The 19,599-nt window shown below is 47.4% G+C and overlaps 1 protein-coding gene across 2 annotated transcripts in view; it reads right to left on the minus strand.

Annotated features, from left to right (window-relative positions):
- Positions 1 to 12,740, minus strand: part of LOC121524024 (atrial natriuretic peptide receptor 1-like) — a 61,367-nt gene extending 48,627 nt beyond the window's left edge. Inside the window, exons 1-5 of one of the 2 annotated variants that reach the window (XM_041809189.1) lie at positions 12,489 to 12,740; positions 7,352 to 8,079; positions 5,064 to 5,254; positions 4,695 to 4,808; positions 841 to 1,000 (exon numbers count right to left, since the gene is read on the minus strand). In XM_041809189.1, the coding sequence (XP_041665123.1) occupies positions 841 to 1,000; positions 4,695 to 4,808; positions 5,064 to 5,254; positions 7,352 to 8,060 (1,174 nt within the window). In that variant the 5' untranslated portion in view covers positions 8,061 to 8,079; positions 12,489 to 12,740. The remainder of the gene's footprint in view (positions 1 to 840; positions 1,001 to 4,694; positions 4,809 to 5,063; positions 5,255 to 7,351; positions 8,080 to 12,488) is intronic. The other variant, XM_041809190.1, reaches the window with a different exon arrangement.
- Positions 12,741 to 19,599: the final 6,859 nt, after the last annotated feature.

Here is a 19,599-nt window from a genome sequence, read left to right on the forward strand (position 1 = left end):
GGTTTATGATGAATGAGATGATATCTGTCGTCTGCGCTCTGATTGGCTGAGAGACTAGAGCTGAACAGTGCGACTCCTGCAGAAAAGTCCTGCTCAGTCTCTCTGTTCCTGATCTGATTATGAGCCGTCACGTCAGAGGTATACAAACATCCTGGACATGAATCTTCCTGTAGGACTGGTCACCTTCATTCCTCATCCAGGTCTACAGAGAGGAAAATAAAAATGGCTGCCAGAGTTGAACCGGGTAGTCCCGCTGTGCTGTTTCACAGAGGATTAATACACGAACAGCTCCTTTAAAGTACTGACCCTCTGATGTTCTACCTTCATGATTTATAAAATCAATCATACGATCTCAGGCAAAAATACTACACTACCCATAATCCTAAAGTGTCACAGCCATGTCTCTGATTGCAGAGGTGTGCTGTAACCATGGAAACGTCTACCAAACGAAAATGCAGACTGTTGATGAGCACCAGATATGATAAATATTCAAACTAGGCTGGATTATTATTAAAGAACACAGGAAAGATGAGGAGGGAAAGGTCAGTGTACAGCTCCTAATATAACGAGTCACAATGGATTGTGGGAAATGTAGTTCCTCCATCCGTTTGTAGAGGAGTGGTTCCTCAGTCATGTCCCTCTGCCTCTCTCTCTGTTTTCTAGAGTGGTTTTTGTGCTGAATCAGACGTTTTTCGGTCCTCAGCTAGCTCTTAGTCTGGTTCAGCGGTGAACAGCTACGAAGGATCTGATTGGTCAATTTTACTCCGGGAACCAGAGCTGCTGAAAAGTGGGCGGACACTGTTGAGTACAGACCAATGACAGCAGAGGGGCGGTCCTCACCTTGGAAAGTTCTGTTCCACATCCTCCGAGTCACCAAGTCTCCCCTGGGCCTCAGCACTCCCTCAGGTCCAGGTCCAAGTCTCTGCTGGCTCAGAGTCTCATTGAGAGCCTGGGAGTACATCATCACGCCGTCATAGAAACCAGCAGCGATCACGTTATACTGATGGAGAAGAAACGAAGGAGGACAGTTAGTCATGGATGTGGGCGGAGCTACAGAGACAATCATCACACTGTCACATTCTGTGACCATCCACACTGAGACGAACATCATTGAGACTTTATTAAGACCAGGACCTGTCTGCAGAGTCACAGAGGACCACATCACAGACTCTGGACCACATCACAGACTCTGAGACCACATCACAGACTCTGAGGACCACATCACAGACTCTGAGGGCCACATTACAGACTCTGAGGGCCACATCACAGACTCTGAGACCACATCACAGACTCTGAGGACCACATCACAGACTCTGAGACCACATCACAGACTCTGAGGACCACATCACAGACTCTGAGGGCCACATCACAGACACTGAGGACCACATCACAGACTCTGAGACCACATCACAGACTCTGAGGGCCACATCACAGACTCTGAGACCACATCACAGACTCTGAGACCACATCACAGACTCTGAGACCACATCACAGACTCTGAGACCACATCACAGACTCTGAGGACCACATCACAGACTCTGAGGACCACATCACAGACTCTGAGACCACATCACAGACTCTGAGGGCCACATCACAGACTCTGAGACCACATCACAGTCTCTGAGACCACATCACAGTCTCTGAGGGCCACATCACAGACTCTGAGACCACATCACAGTCTCTGAGACCACATCACAGACTCTGAGGACCACATCACAGACTCTGAGGACCACATCACAGACTCTGGACCACATCACAGACTCTGGACCACATCACAGACTCTGAGACCACATCACAGACTCTGGACCACATCACAGACTCTGAGGGCCACATCACAGACTCTGAGACCACATCACAGACTCTGAGACCACATCACAGACTCTGAGACCACATCACAGACTCTGAGGGCCACATCACAGACTCTGAGGGCCACATTACAGACTCTGAGACCACATCACAAACTCTGAGGACCACATCACAGACCCGAGACCACATCACTGACTCTGAGGGCCACATCACAGACTCTGAGACCACATCACTGACTCTGAGGGCCACATCACAGACTCTGAGACCACATCACAGTCTCTGAGACCACATCACAGTCTCTGAGGGCCACATCACAGACTCTGAGGGCCACATCACAGTCTCTGAGACCACATCACAGACTCTGAGGGCCACATCACAGACTCTGAGGGCCACATCACAGTCTCTGAGACCACATCACTGACTCTGAGGGCCACATCACAGACTCTGAGACCACATCACAGACTCTGAGGACCACATCACAGACCCGAGACCACATCACTGACTCTGAGGGCCACATCACAGACTCTGAGACCACATCACTGACTCTGAGGGCCACATCACAGACTCTGAGACCACATCACAGTCTCTGAGACCACATCACAGTCTCTGAGGGCCACATCACAGACTCTGAGGGCCACATCACAGTCTCTGAGACCACATCACAGACTCTGAGGGCCACATCACAGACTCTGAGGGCCACATCACAGTCTCTGAGACCACATCACTGACTCTGAGGGCCACATCACAGACTCTGAGACCACATCACAGTCTCTGAGGGCCACATCACAGTCTCTGAGACCACATCACAGACTCTGAGGGCCACATCACAGTCTCTGAGACCACATCACAGACTCTGAGGGCCACATCACAGACTCTGAGGACCACATCACAGACTCTGAGGGCCACATCACAGTCTCTGAGACCACATCACAGACTCTGAGGGCCACATCACAGACTCTGAGGACCACATCACAGTCTCTGAGACCACATCACAGACTCTGAGGGCCACATCACAGTCTCTGAGACCACATCACAGACTCTGAGGGCCACATCACAGACTCTGAGGACCACATCACAGACTCTGAGACCACATCACAGACTCTGAGGACCACATCACAGACTCTGAGACCACATCACTGACTCTGAGGGCCACATCACAGACTCTGAGGACCACATCACAGACTCTGAGACCACATCACAGACTCTGAGACCACATCACTGACTCTGAGGACCACATCACAGACTCTGAGACCACATCACAGACTCTGAGGACCACATCACAGACTCTGAGACCACATCACAGACTCTGAGGACCACATCACAGACTCTGAGGGCCACATCACAGACACTGAGGACCACATCACAGACTCTGAGGACCACATCACAGACTCTGAGACCACATCACAGACTCTGAGGGCCACATCACAGACTCTGAGACCACATCACAGACTCTGAGGACCACATCACAGACTCTGAGACCACATCACAGACTCTGAGACCACATCACAGACTCTGAGACCACATCACAGACTCTGAGGACCACATCACAGACTCTGAGGACCACATCACAGACTCTGAGACCACATCACAGACTCTGAGACCACATCACAGTCTCTGAGACCACATCACAGTCTCTGAGGACCACATCACAGACTCTGAGACCACATCACAGACTCTGAGACCACATCACAGACTCTGAGACCACATCACAGACTCTGAGGACCACATCACAGACTCTGAGGACCACATCACAGACTCTGAGGGCCACATCACAGACTCTGAGACCACATCACAGTCTCTGAGACCACATCACAGTCTCTGAGGACCACATCACAGACTCTGAGACCACATCACAGTCTCTGAGGGCCACATCACAGACTCTGAGACCACATCACAGACTCTGAGACCACATCACAGACTCTGAGGACCACATCACAGACTCTGAGGACCACATCACAGACTCTGAGACCACATCACAGACTCTGAGGACCACATCACAGACTCTGAGGACCACATCACAGACTCTGAGACCACATCACAGACTCTGAGGACCACATCACAGACTCTGAGGGCCACATCACAGACTCTGAGACCACATCACTGACTCTGAGGGCCACATCACAGACTCTGAGACCACATCACAGACTCTGAGGGCCACATCACAGACTCTGAGGGCCACATCACAGACTCTGAGGACCACATCACAGACTCTGAGGGCCACATCACAGACTCTGAGGACCACATCACAGACTCTGAGGGCCACATCACAGACTCTGAGGGCCACATCACAGACTCTGAGACCACATCATAGACTCTGAGGGCCACATCACAGTCTCTGAGGGCCACATCACAGACTCTGAGGGCCACATCACAGACTCTGAGACCACATCACAGACTCTGAGGGCCACATCACAGACTCTGAGGGCCACATCACAGACTCTGAGACCACATCACAGACTCTGAGACCACATCACAGACTCTGAGGGCCACATCACAGACTCTGAGGGCCACATCACAGACTCTGAGGGCCACATCACAGACTCTGAGGGCCATATCACAGACTCTGAGACCACATCACAGACTCTGAGGGCCACATCACAGACTCTGAGGACCACATCACAGACTCTGAGGGCCACATCACAGACTCTGAGGGCCACATCACAGACTCTGAGGACCACATCACAGACTCTGAGGGCCACATCACAGACTCTGAGACCACATCACAGACTCTGAGGGCCACATCACAGACTCTGAGGACCACATCACAGACTCTGAGGACCACATCACAGACTTTCTCTGTTGTTTAAAAATGTAAAGTATCCAAATGTTTTACCACAGAATGTTATTTGTACTCAGCAGTAAGACGTCACAGTGAGCATGCTCAGTACCAGAGAGTCTGAAATGCTGAAGTTAAACATCTTCTTTGCATCGTCCTTCAGCGTCTCGACAAACTGAAGATACTCTGGATTCTGAGGCTCCAGGTAGGTCAGGACCTTCACACTCTGGGGGTGGGGGTGGGGGCGGGGGGTCAGCAGAGAGAGAGAGAGAGGTGAGCAGCATAGTGATATTTACATGATTTAAATCTGAATTTGATGGTTGTGGTTGTGTGAACTGAACCAGAGTTACAGGAAACCTCCGCTAACTTCTCCTCAGTATCCTGATATTTAGAGTCAGTGGGTTTTAGGTCTGAGTGAGCCCTGATCATCTAGATGAAAACAAAAACAGGTCTTGAATATGCCAAGAGAGAGCCGTCTCACCCTGAAGGCCTGGCGGGCGGCGTAGTCGTCTTTGTCTCCTCTGTACCACGGTCTGACCTTGTCCCGCCCCCGTAGGCCCTCTGCGAATATATCGATGTAGAAGAAGACATAGTGGTCCAGCTCCGCCCCCTCCTTCCAGAGCTGGACCATCAGAGTCCTGAGGATGTCCGGAGAGCAGCACAGGTACACCACTGAGGAAGAAACCACAGGTTAGTCTGCCTGTCACCTGATGATGTCATCACTTATCACCGCTGGCCACAGATATAAATATGTAGACGCTGCCTGGGCCGCCAGCGCTTATTAGAGAGGAAGCATCAAACGGGCGCCATGTCTAGAGGGGGAGTGGCGGCTGAGTGTAAGCCAATGACGCTCCGAACACACTGAAAAATGAACCCATTATAGAGCGTCCATTCTGTCCCATGATCCAGGAGACCTGACCCAATGAAGAACAGGACTCATGCTCCTTCATCAGGCTGAACAGAAACACCTGCTCTAAAGGTCTGAACACTCCACTGTAGACCAGGGGTCCTCAACCTTTCCAGGCCGAGACCCAGAGACCGGGGACCCCCAGAGACCGGGGACCCTCAGAGACCGGGGACCCCCAGAGACCGGGGACCACCAGAGACCGGGGACCACCAGAGACCGGGGACCCCCAGAGACCGGGGACCCCAGAGACCGGGGACCCTCAGAGACCGGGGACCCCCAGAGACCGGGGACCCCAGAGACCGGGGACCCTCAGAGACCGGGGACCCCCAGAGACCGGGGACCCCAGAGACCGGGGACCCCCAGAGACCGGGGACCCTCAGAGACCGGGGACCCCACTGTACCTGAAGGTGGCTGAACACAGCCATGAACATTCTAGACTAGTCATGCGGAGACAAGGCTGTCCATAAGGAGGGATAACTGGGAGAGCTTTCTGGGGTCCAGCCAAACTGGGGTCCAGCCAAACTGGGGGCCAGCCAAATCCTGGTCCACTGTAAAGTTAAGCTGTGGTATTTCATATTTAACCTGAATAATAACCACTCTGATCAAAGAAACACATCTGAATTCATTTATGCAGTCAGAAGCCCTCTTAAAAATGTTAATCATGTTCTTAAAAACGGAATTAAAATATGAAAAAAAAATAGCTAAATTGGTTAGAAATGCCAAAAATTCAATCAAAGTGGCAAAAATTAACCAAAAAATAAAAAAAAAATGGACTAAAGTAGCAAAAATAGGCATATTAAGTTGTAAAAGGGGATTCAAAAGTGGCTGAAATGGCAGTAAAGTGGCAAAAATAGTGGCAGAAATAGTCAGAAACTGGCAAAAAAAGGCGTATTGTGAAATGTGGCTTAAAAAGAGGTAAAAGGGGTTAAGAGTGGCAATCCTGAGAGCCAACAATAGGCAGAGATTTGGGTTAGAAGTGGCAAAAAGAAGGGTTTAAAATGGACAAAAATGGGTTTTAAGTTGCAAAAATGTGTTAAAATTGGCAAAATTGGTGGGAAAAAGGATAAAAACGGGTTGTTAATAGGCAAAATTGGTGTAGAGTGGCAACAGTGTAAGTCATAAACATTCTTAGGTTTTTGAGGCATCTGGAGACCCCCACTTAGTGTCTCACGACCCCCAATGGGGTCCTGACCCAACGTTGAGAACCCCTGCTTTAGACAGTTAAATACAATCCATGCTCTCAGTTCCACAGATTCTAATCTCAGAATTATAAAGGCTGATATGAAGCATAGTCCAGGAGGTTCTCCCTGAGAACAGACACGCTGAGAACCACGGCTCTAGCATGTTCTCTGGGATTAATATACTGAGGTTCAGTTATATTAGAGTCTCAGTGGAGAGGAGCATAAATAGGAGGGGGTACAGAACCCCCCCCCCCGGTCCTTCAGAGGCTGTGAGAATCCAGTTTCACGTGTTCCTGATAAAACCCAAACCCAGACTGAGAGAGCTCTGGAACCGGCCCTGATATTTAATCACTCTCTGTTCTAACATCTGCATGGAAACAGATTCAGAGCAGACATATGAGGGGAGGGAGGGAGGGAGGGAAAAGGAAGGAATTGGGGGGAAGGGAGGATGGAAGGGAGGGAAGGAGGAAATAGAAGAAGGATGGAGAGAAAGAAGGAAGGGAAGAAGGAAGGTAGGGATGGGAGGAAGGAAAGGAATGGAAGGAGGGAACGGAAGAAGAAAGGAATGAAGGAGGGATAGAAAATAGCAAAGGAAGGGAGTAAGGAAGGATAGAAGGAGGAAAGGATGAGGACTCTGAATGAGGATCTATCAGCACAACAGGAAGTTGGAGGCGGTCCTACCTCGGCCGTGGTCGCGGACTTCCTGGACCAGCTGGCTGAAGCTGAAGTCGGGTTCGATGGCGCGGTCTTTGATGCTCACGTTGGCGTTATCCAGCGCCCTGTAGATGCCCTCCACGGCGAAGTAACAATTGCGGTCGTCGTTGGAGTCCTTGTTGTCGCTGTAGACCATCATGACGTGGCGCCACCAGCCAAACGTGTCGTGGATCTTCAGACTCAGCTCGCCAAGCTTCTTGTGGGTGGGGCCGACATTGGTGACCGCCGAGAAGGATTCAAAGTAGATGGCTGGGGCTCCGGCTGTTACCATGGGAACGTCCCAGTGGGTGGTGAAACGAGCGACAGGCGAGGAAGAGTAGCCGCAGCCTGGCCCGATGAAGGCCCAGGGGTCGTGGGCCAGTTTGAGGTCGACGGCGACCAGTGGCGCCATCGAGTCTGAGCAGAACCCCTCATGGTTCTCAGATGTGCCGTGGACCAGCTGGAGCTTCAGGCCCGGCAACAGCCAGGGGTCAGAGTTCACCCGCTGCACTGCCAACTCGAGTGCAGGAGCAACACGTGGCCACGCCCACGCATAGTCTGTGTTTGTTAGAGGCAAGATGGCTGCCAGAGTCACCTCCTCGAGGACTTCTGTGGTATTTTCAGTCAAGACAGAAAAATCAGATGATTGGACCAGGAGGACGAGGGGCAGCAGGGGGAGGGGCCACGCAGGAACCATGATGAGCCTGTTAGACAATCTGCAGGGAAAAGAGAGAACCAGCCTGTCAGACAAACTGCAGGGAAAAAAAGAGAACCAGCCTGTCAGACAATCTGCAGGGAAAAGAGAGAACCAGCCTGTCAGACAATCTGCAGAGATAAGACAGAACCAACCTGTTGGACAAGCTGCAGGGAAAACTAAAAAACCAGCCTGTCAGACAAGCTGCAGGGAAAACTAAACGACCAACCTGTAAGACAAACTGCAGGGAAAATAAAGAACCATCCTATCAGACAAGCTGCATGAAAAATAAAGAACCAGCCTGTCAGACAAAGTGCAGGGAAAAAGAACCACATGCATCATTGAAAGCATTGTTATCTTGATGTTCAGGAGTGATTTGTTCTTTTACACTGATTCACATCTGAACCCAGAGTCCTCATGAGTCTGGTCCCCGGCACTGAGAGCAGAGTTAATGGGCCCTCCTGTAAAAAGGTGACCTGTCCCTTTAAGGCGTACGGCGTCTGGCCAGCAGTGAGTGTCCTCTGTGTGATCTTAACCATGATTCAATTATTTCATCCCAGAGACAGAGAGCTGCAGGTGTGTTTAAGGACAGCCTGATAATCAGATATCACACCAGCAGAACACCGTTTAAAGAGACACAACCACGTCTCTATGGCAACCAACGAGGAACTAACCCCTGATCATCAGTTAATGAGTAAGCTCTTATCAAACATTACAAGGTCCCTGAAGCTGAGATACAGGTCTGGACTGAGAGGAAGTCCTGATGGGGCAGACTGATGTGGATCAGCACGGGCCCCTAGACTGGTCTTCTGTGGGCCCCTAGACTGGTCCGCTGTGGGCCCCGAGACTGGTCTTCTGTGGGCCCCGGAACTGGTCCGCTGTGGGCCCCGAGACTGGTCTTCTGTGGGCCCCTAGACTGGTCCGCTGTGGGCCCCGAGACTGGTCTTCTGTGGGCCCCGAGACTGGTCTTCTGTGGGTCACGAGGCTGGTCTTCTTTGGGCTATGGGCTGGAATCTGATCCGGATTCTCAGATCCACTTACAGGTTCTCTGATCCAGATTCTCTAAACCACTAACATGTTCTCTGATCCAGATTCTCTGATCCACTGACAGGTTCTCTGATCCGGATTCTCTAAACCACTAACATGTTCTCTGATCCAGATTCTCAGATCCACTAACAGGTTCTCTGATCCAGATTCTCTAAACCACTAACATGTTCTCTGATCCAGATTCTCTGATCCACTGACAGGTTCTCTGATCCGGATTCTCTAAACCACTAACAGGTTCTCTGATCCAGATTCTCAGTTCCACTAACAGGTTCTCTGATCCAGATTCTCTGATCCACTAACAGGTTTTCTGATCCAGAATCTCTGATTCAGATTCTCCGATCCACTAACAGGTTCTCTGATCCAGATTCTCTGATCCACTAACAGGTTTTCTGATCCAGAATCTCTGATTCAGATTCTCCGATCCACTAACAGGTTTTCTGATCCAGATTCTCTGATTCAGATTCTCTGATCCACTAACAGGTTCTCTGATCCGGATTCTCCGATCCACTAACAGGTTTTCTGATCCAGATTCTCTGATCCACTAACAGATTCTCTGATCCAGATTCTCAGTTCCACTAACAGGTTCTCTGATCCAGATTCTCTGATCCACTTACAGGTTCTCTGATCCGCATTCTCTGTTCCACTAAGAGGTTCTCTGATCCGGATTCTCTGATCCACTAACAGGTTCTCTGATCCAGATTCTCTAATCCTCTAACAGGTTCTCTGATCCGGATTCTCTGATCCACTAACAGGTTCTCTGATCCAGATTCTCAGATCCACTAACATGTTCTCTGATCCGGATTCTCTGATCTGGATTCTCTGATCTGGATTCTCTGATCCACTAACATGTTCTCTGATCCAGATTCTCTGATCCAGAATCTCTGATCTGGATTCTCTGATCCGGATTCTCTGATCCACTAATAGGTTCTCAGATCCAGATTCTCAGATCCACTGACATGTTCTCTGATCCAGATTCTCAGATCCACTAACAGGTTCTCTGATCCAGATTCTCTGATCCATTAACAGTTTCTCTGATCCGGGTTCTCTGATCCAGATTCCTCAGACCCACTTACATGTTCTCTGATCAAGATTCTCTGATCCAGATTCTCTGATCCGGATTCTCTGATCCACTAACAGGTTCTCTGATCCGGATTCTCTGATCCAGATTCTCTGATCCACTAACAGGTTCTCTGATCCAGATTCTCAGATCCACTAACATGTTCTCTGATCCGGATTCTCTGATCTGGATTCTCTGATCCGGATTCTCTGATCCACTAACATGTTCTCTGATCCAGATTCTCTGATCCAGAATCTCTGATCTGGATTCTCTGATCCGGATTCTCTGATCCACTAACAGGTTCTCAGATCCAGATTCTCAGATCCACTGACATGTTCTCTGATCCAGATTCTCAGATCCACTAACAGGTTCTCTGATCCAGATTCTCTGATCCATTAACAGTTTCTCTGATCCGGGTTCTCTGATCCAGATTCCTCAGATCCACTTACATGTTCTCTGATCAAGATTCTCTGATCCAGATTCTCTGATCCGGATTCTCTGATCCAGATTCTCTGATCCACCAACAGGTTCTCTGATCCAGATTCTCTGATCCACTAACAGGTTCTCTGATCCAGATTCTCTGATCCAGATTCTCTGATCCGGATTCTCTGATCCACTTACAGGTTCTCTGATCCAGATTCTCTGACCTGGATTCTCTGATCCAGATTCTCTGATCCGGATTCTCTGATCCAGATTCTCTGACCTGGATTCTCTGATCCAGATTCTCTGATCCACCAACAGGTTCTCTGATCCGGATTCTCTGATCCACTAACAGGTTCTCTGATCCAGATTCTCTGACCTGGATTCTCTGATCCGGATTCTCTGATCCAGATTCTCTGATCCACTAACAGGTTCTCTGATCCAGATTCTCTGACCTGGATTCTCTGATCCAGATTCTCTGATCCAGATTCTCTGATCCAGATTCTCTGACCTGGATTCTCTGATCCAGATTCTCTGATCCAGATTCTCTGATCCACCAACAGGTTCTCTGATCCGGATTCTCTGATCCACTAACAGGTTCTCTGATTCAGATTCTCTGATCCGGATTCTCTGATCTGGATTCTCTGATCTGGATTCTCTGATCCAGATTCTCTGATCCGGATTCTCTGATCTGGATTCTCTGATCAAGATTCTCTGATCCAGATTCTCTGATCCGGATTCTCTGATCCACTAACAGGTTCTCTGATCCAGATTCTCTGATCCAGATTCTCTGATCCACTAACAGGTTCTCTGATCCAGATTCTCTGATCCAGATTCTCTGACCTGGATTCTCTGACCCAGATTCTCTGACCTGGATTCTCTAATCCGGATTCTCTGATCCAGATTCTCTGATCCAGATTCTCTGATCGAGATTCTCTAATCCACTAACAGGTTCTCTGATCCAGATTCTCTGATCCACTTACAGGTTCTCTGATCCAGATTCTCTGATCTGGATTCTCTGATCCGGATTCTCTGATCCACTTACAGGTTCTCTGATCCAGATTCTCTGATCTGGATTCTCTGATCCGGATTCTCTGATCCAGATTCTCTGATCCAGATTCTCTGATCTGGATTCTCTGATCCAGATTTTCTGATCCAGATTCTCTGATCCACCAACAGGTTCTCTGATCCGGATTCTCTGATCCACTAACAGGTTCTCTGATTCAGATTCTCTGATCCGGATTCTCTGATCTGGATTCTCTGATCTGGATTCTCTGATCCAGATTCTCTGATCCGGATTCTCTGATCTGGATTCTCTGATCAAGATTCTCTGATCCAGATTCTCTGATCCGGATTCTCTGATCCACTAACAGGTTCTCTGATCCAGATTCTCTGATCCAGATTCTCTGATCCACTAACAGGTTCTCTGATCCAGATTCTCTGATCCAGATTCTCTGACCTGGATTCTCTGATCCAGATTCTCTGACCTGGATTCTCTAATCCGGATTCTCTGATCCAGATTCTCTGATCCAGATTCTCTGATCCAGATTCTCTAATCCACTAACAGGTTCTCTGATCCAGATTCTCTGATCCACTTACAGGTTCTCTGATCCAGATTCTCTGATCTGGATTCTCTGATCCGGATTCTCTGATCTGGATTCTCTGATCCGGATTCTCTGATCAGGATTCTCTGATCTGGATTAACATGTTGAAACCTCTAATAAACCTATTACACCTCCCCGGCCCCCATGGCCCCCAGCGCTCTCTGTTACCATGGTAACCACCTGTTTATGGGCTGATTGATCAACGATCAGAGAGAGCCCACAGTGAGAGGTCAGAGGTAACGCTCTGTTTCCGGTTTGTCGTCAGCTGTCAATCACAGCTCACCAAAGGTTAGTCCGGTTTACCTGCTCGGATCCTCAGACCTCCTCGTGCCGCTTCATGTCCGCTCCGAGAGGAAGAAGAGGAGGAAAAGCAGCGCGAGGTCCTCAGAGCTCCAACACAGAGAAACAGGAAAAAAAGTCCAACTACTCTCACGCACGCGCACCGAGACCGTTTCCGTGTCCTCTTGAGGCTCGGTTCGGTCCCCTCCGGTCCTCTCACCGAGTCTCGGACTGTTCCGTGTCCGAGCTCAGTCCCACAGTCTCACCAACACTCTCCGGCGGACACGCGCTCACGAGCACGCCCCGCTGGTGGGAGGGCACGGAGCGGGGGCTTATTATGCTGACTGTGCGTGTGCGCGTGCGCAGCGCTGTCCCTCGGGAGTGTGGAGGGAAGATTGAATTATCCTGAGGACAGCAGAGACTCTGATTACCTGGGACTGGTTTATGGTTCATCGATCTGATTATTGATTACTGATCAGCTGTCAGTGTGGCTGCTGAAGAGCAGCATCTGTGCGTCTGCGCATGTGTGGAAAAACACCATGTTATAACGAGTAAACTAACTCACACAGATATATACGGTGGCCCTGAAGGTCAAATAAAAAAGTATTTCATTAAACATGATATAGTCTGAATGGTCCACAGAAAAAACCTACAGGCACCAACAAAAACCTGTAAAACATAAAAACATTTCATGAAGCATAGAAAAGTTTAAAAAACAACCTTCAGTGAAACAGACTAAATAATGAAGCGTAAAATATTTGGCTGTAACCAAAATTTATGAAAAATTTTAAATTTTTCGCAAAAAGTAAAACCAAAATCATTAGGCTCCATAAATATAAAACAGGAAAACACCAATTCTTGTGAAATTCAAAATAACTTTTGACGTATAAAAAGTATTATTATTTTTTTTAAAAAGGATGATGGATGGATGGATGGATGAATGGAAGATGGATGGATGGATGATGGATGATGGATGATGGTGGATGGATAATCAATGGATGATAGATGGATGGATGGATGGAAGAATGGATAATGGATGGATGGAGGGATGATGGATGGATGGATGGATGGATGATGGATGGAGGGATGAAAGGATGATGGATGGATGATGGATGGATGGTTGGATGGATAATGGATGATGGATGGATGGATGGATGCATGGATGGATGATGGATGGATGATGGATGGATGGATGATGAATGGATGGATGCATGGATGGATGATAGATGGATGATGGATGAATGGATGATGGATGGATGGATGATGGATGGATGGATGGATCAATTGATGATGGATGGATGGATGATGGATGGATGGATGATGGATGGATGATGGATGAATGGATGATGGATGGATCCATTGATGATGGATGGATGGATGATGATGGATGAATGGATGAATGGATGATGGATGGATGGATGGATCCATTGATGATGGATGGATGGATGATGGATGAATGGATGATGGATGGATGATGATGGATGGATGGATGATGGATGGATGGATGGATCCATTGATGATGGATGGATGGATGATGGATGGATGATGGATGGATGGATGATGGATGGATGGATGGATCCATTGATGATGGAGGATGGATGGATGATGGATGGAGGGATGATGGATGGATGGATGGATGGATGATGGATGGAGGGATGAAAGGATGATGGATGGATGATGGATGGATGGATGATGGATGGATGATGGATGATGGATGGATGGATGGATGGATGATGGATGGATGGATGGATGGATGATGGATGATGGATGATGGATGGATGGATGGATGATGGATGGATGGATGGATGATGGATGGATGGATGGATGGATGATGGATGGATGGATGGATGATGGATGGATGGATGGATGGATGATGGATGGATGGATGGATGGATGATGGATGATGGATGATGGATGGATGGATGGATGGATGATGGATGATGGATGGATGATGGATGGATGGATGGATGGATGATGGATGGATGATGGATGGATGGATGATGGATGATGGATGATGGATGGATGGATGGATGGATGATGGATGGATGGATGGATGATGGATGGATGGATGGATGGATGGATGGATGGATGGATGGATGGATGGATGGATGGATGGATGGATGATGGATGATGGATGATGGATGGATGGATGGATGATGGATGGATGGATGATGGATGATGGATGGATGGATGGATGGATGATGGATGGATGGATGGATGGATGGATGGATGGATAATGGATGGATGGATGGATGATGGATGGATGGATGGATGGATGGATGGATGATGGATGGATGGATGGATGGATGGATGATGGATGGATGATGGATGGATGGATGGATGGATAATGGATGGATGGATGGATGGATGGATGCATGGATGGATGATGGATGGATGATGGATGGATGGATGATGAATGGATGGATGGATGGATGGATGATGGATGGATGGATGGATCCATTGATGATGGATGGATGGATGATGGATGGATGGATGATGGATGGATGATGGATGAATGGATGATGGATGGATCCATTGATGATGGATGGATGGATGATGATGGATGATGGATGAATGGATGATGGATGGATGGATGGATGATGGATGGATGGATGGATCCATTGATGATGGATGGATGGATGATGGATGGATGATGGATGAATGGATGATGGATGGATGGATGGATCCATTGATGATGGATGGATGGATGATAATAGATAAATGGATCATTAAAGGCAGAGGTTGGAGTGTTGGTGAAGCTGGGGATGTTGGGGGGGTCTCTCTCTGTAGTAGTGCTTAGCTGGTGCCCCCTGGTGATGAGGAGTGAGAGATTCCTAACAGATGTGTCCGTCTGTAGTTCAATGCTCTGAATCCTGTTTTTATATTAAAATTACTTTAAGAGAGACTGCCAGCTCTAAGCTCCACCCTCTGTGGCGTCAGGACGCTTATTTACGACCCTCTGAACTTTTGACCCGAATTCTGACCCTCTCTGTGTTCATACAGTAGATGGAACTCTCCACCTCCTCAGTGTTTTAACAGGAAACACCTGGAGGACCAGGAAGTCACTTAGTTAGTCAAACACAGACCCCCCCCCCCCCGAGCCTCTTCCTGGAAATGATGGCCTCCCACTCAGGCACACACTCCCACTCTCCTGTTAATAAATCTCTGAATGGTTCTGGGTCTGACTGTAAATGTTGCACATGAGCGCAGTAGAGCGTCCAGCTAAACGCCGTCACGGCCAACAGGAAGTGCCAAAGGTGAGTATTTCCTGCAGAGCAACAAATATGCAAATGGGCCGACCAATCAGAGTCTGTGCTGAGAAATTCACAACACAGATCAAAATAACAACAAGCAACCACTCCTTTAAAGGAAGGCAAGGATGGAAGGTTTTATATGCTTTAAAGGATAACATCTCAGAAGGAAAGGATGGAATGTTTTATAAGCTTTAAAGGATAACATCTCAGAAGGAAAGGATGGAATGTTTTATAAGCTTTAAAGGATAACATCTCAGAAGGAAAGGATGGAATGTTTTATAAGCTTTAAAGGATAACATCTCAGAAGGAAAGGATGGAATGTTTTATAAGCTTTAAAGGATAACATCTCAGAAGGAAAGGATGGAATGTTTTATAAGCTTTAAAGGAGAACATCTCAGAAGGAAAGGATGGAATGTTTTATAAGCTTTAAAGGATAACATCTCAGAAGGCAAGGATGGAATGTTTTATAAGCTTTAAAGGAGAACATCTCAGAAGGAAAGGATGGAATGTTTTATAAGCTTTAAAGGAGAACATCTCAGAAGGAAAGGATGGAATGTTTTATAAGCTTTAAAGGAGAACATCTCAGAAGGCAAGGATGGAATGTTTTATAAGCTTTAAAGGAGAACATCTCAGAAGGCAAGGATGGAATGTTTTATAAGCTCTAAAGGAGAACATCTCAGAAGGCAAGGATGGAATGTTTTATAAGCTTTAAAGGAGAACATCTCAGAAGGCAAGGATGGAATGTTTTATAAGCTCTAAAGGAGAACATCTCAGAAGGCAAGGATGGAATGTTTTATAAGCTTTAAAGGAAAACATCTCAGAAGGCAAGGATGGAATTGTTATGTGAGTGTAGTGGTAGGACCCAGGATGCGGAGACGGAGAAGCAGTTTTAACAGTTTTATTGTGCAGGTAAGTAGGGAAGGGAGGGGGGATTCCAAGAGTCCAAGAGGGTGAGAGAGTGCTGGAGCTGGCTGCAGTGATCTGGGCAGGAGGCACTGGAAGAGAAGGGAGAGGCACTTTAGAGGTGAGCACAGGAGAACACAAGCACTGGAAATTACTCAGAATTGTCATCAAAAGAACACTGGTGAACTTCTCTGGAAGATCTGGTGAGAGAAGGAGCCTGGAGCTGACGTTTACCGTTCTGGAAACCCATAGTGGATGATGAAATTTTCCCATAAGCATTTTGCTACTGTACGGGCTTTCTGGTTGGTTGTTGGGAACGCCATTGAGAATTTGGTAAAATGATCCGTGAGCACTAGAATATCCTTGACATTACTGGAGTCAGGTTCCAAGCTCAGGAAATCCATGCATATGAGTTCCAGAGGACGTGTTGTGCAGATGTTTACCATTGGAGCAGCTTTCTCCGGTGGAGTCTTCCTCCTGACACAACGAGGACATGTTCTGATTTTGGTTTCTACGTCATTAGCCATTTTAGGCCAGTAGAACCTTGAACGGACAAGTTCTAGAGTCCTTTCCACTCCCAGGTGCCCCATGTCGTTGTGGAAACTGTGCAGAGTGTGGTCTCTCAGAACCTCAGGGAGTACTAACTGAAATGAAATTTGCTCTTCATTTTGTCTTTGCCTGTACAGAATACCGTCGATGAGCTTTAGCTTCTGCCATTTCTGCAGTTTCTCATTGAATTTTCTTCGTTGGCTGGCAACACGACTGGGGTTTGGTGGGTTGTTGCACTGCGATCTGGTGTGGCCATCCTCCCCACACTGGAAACAATAACCTGGTTTAGGTGCAGAAGGAGGGGTTATTGAGGGTGACTTGTTAAATTTACCAGGCTTTGGTCTCTGACTTGAACCACGAGTGTACATGGACCAGTGAGCGCAGCAAGTTGTTTCTGCATTTCAGCCATTTGTTTGGAAAGTTGCTGCGTGAGAGTTGTCAGGGCAGCAACCGCATCTTTTTCACTGCCAGCATCAGTTTGTTGGAAATTCACTGCAGCTTTTTGTTTAGCTCCGCCAAGATGTTGTTTCATCCTCACAGCTTTTGCAGCTTTTCTATCTTCCTCAGTTCGTAGGAGCAATAATAACTCAGCAAATGATGGTGGTTTCGATTTCTGTTGGATTAACTGCAATTCTGATATTAATGTGTTGTCCCAACACCCTCTGCAGAACTGGTTTAGTAAATGTTTATTGAGCTCTGTTTCCAATGCTCCACCTCGTTTGACGGCAAGACTTAATGAGACTTGTAATCGTTGCAGGTAAGCTGATGGTAGCTCTCCAGCATCCTGAAATGTATCCATGAATTTGGCAAATAACTCGTCTCCATCTTGTACTGTGCCGTACCCAGAATCAAGTTGTTGTAGATAGACATCAGGTAGAGTATCTGAGCTTAAATGCTTGACCATATCTGCTGCAGGAGGTAAGAGACTTTCCAAAATTTTGCGTGAACGTTGCAGATCGGATATAGCAGGGTCTTTCATCATCAGATCCACACTGGAACGCCAGGTGTCATAATCAGCTTCGTGAGCAGGTCTAGGCACTTTTCCAGAGAAGACACGCAACTTTTGGGTTGAAAATGAATGACTTGGATGCTCCTCATTTTTAACAATATGCTCAATGACATAACTCTGTACATCAGGAGGATTAAGGTCACTGGCAGAGAGACTGGAGAGGGATGGTCTTGCTTGTGGCTGCATAGTGGGACCTGTAATGGGAGGAGCTTTTGGCAGCTGTGGCAGTGAGGTTTTCCCTGTCACTGGAGCGGCCTCTGGTGACTCCTTAACAGTTGAGACATCAGGTTGGAGCTCAGCGATTGCACCACCTATTTGAGCCATCATCTCTTGCAGGACTTGAGCAAAATCTTTACCAGTAGCTTTAGCCAGTAATTTCAGATCTGACAGGTAAGTCTGTGTCTTAGTCGTGCCCACCTCACCTGCGTATACTTCAGACAACGCAGAAATACTAAATTCTATACCGTTAGTGGGTGCAACAAAAGTGTATGGTAGTAGTGGGTATAGCCCAGAAATTGCAGTTTGAGAATTGAACTCAACGACCATATGTTGATCAGTGGTTAATGTTCTGTTAAATGACCCATACTGTTTTAGAAAATCAAGCACTTCCTCATCAGCCTGCGTATTAGTGACACTGTCCACTATCACCGCCAGCGCTATATCAACTTTAAGTTGATCAACCACTTCCATGGTGGAAAATGAGTAATTACTGATTTATTACTGTGCAACAACCTCCTGGCTAGCTCGCCACAAATTGTGTAGCATTTACACTCAGTATGCAGTTGGGAAATCTGGACAGTAAAAATGCTAACAGGTAAGCAATGATAACCAAAAGTATTTAGTTGATGGGCTAGAGTCTAATTATAATTTCTAGGCTCACTCTAGGAGGCTGAGGACCAGTAACAACAAGCAGCAGACAGGTAAGTTGTATTGCAGGTACCTTTTGTATTATGTTATAGTGCAGAATATTTACAATATATACAGATCAGTCATGACCATTTTAACAGAAAACAAAACAAACACTTTAACCCAACGATAACCCAATTGGTTTCTGTCCAATATGTATCAGCAGTTCATTATGAATCAGTCGCTCAATATGTTTCGACAGTTCAATATGTTTCAACTGAGTCTCCTTCTATGCCCCTGAGATCAGGATGAATTCAGTGAATGTCTTTCAGTTAAAGTCCAAGGAAGAATGCAACAAAAGTTCAATCCAGAGCAGTGAGATGAGAGCTGTGGGGGGCATTGGGCTAGAGAGAACTAGAATGCAGATCTCCTACCGCACAGGTGGAGAAATCAACACTGATCAGTTCAGGTTCAGGTTCTGGGTAAGCTCGCCATCTTAGATTGGTTTAGATCAGGAACAGAAAAAAAACCCGGCCAATTCAAGTCGACTTTTAGAGCGTGTCACTCGCTTCAA

Source organism: Cheilinus undulatus, linkage group 16 (genome assembly GCF_018320785.1).
Source record: "Cheilinus undulatus linkage group 16, ASM1832078v1, whole genome shotgun sequence".
NCBI classification, from domain to species: Eukaryota; Metazoa; Chordata; class Actinopteri; order Labriformes; family Labridae; genus Cheilinus; species Cheilinus undulatus.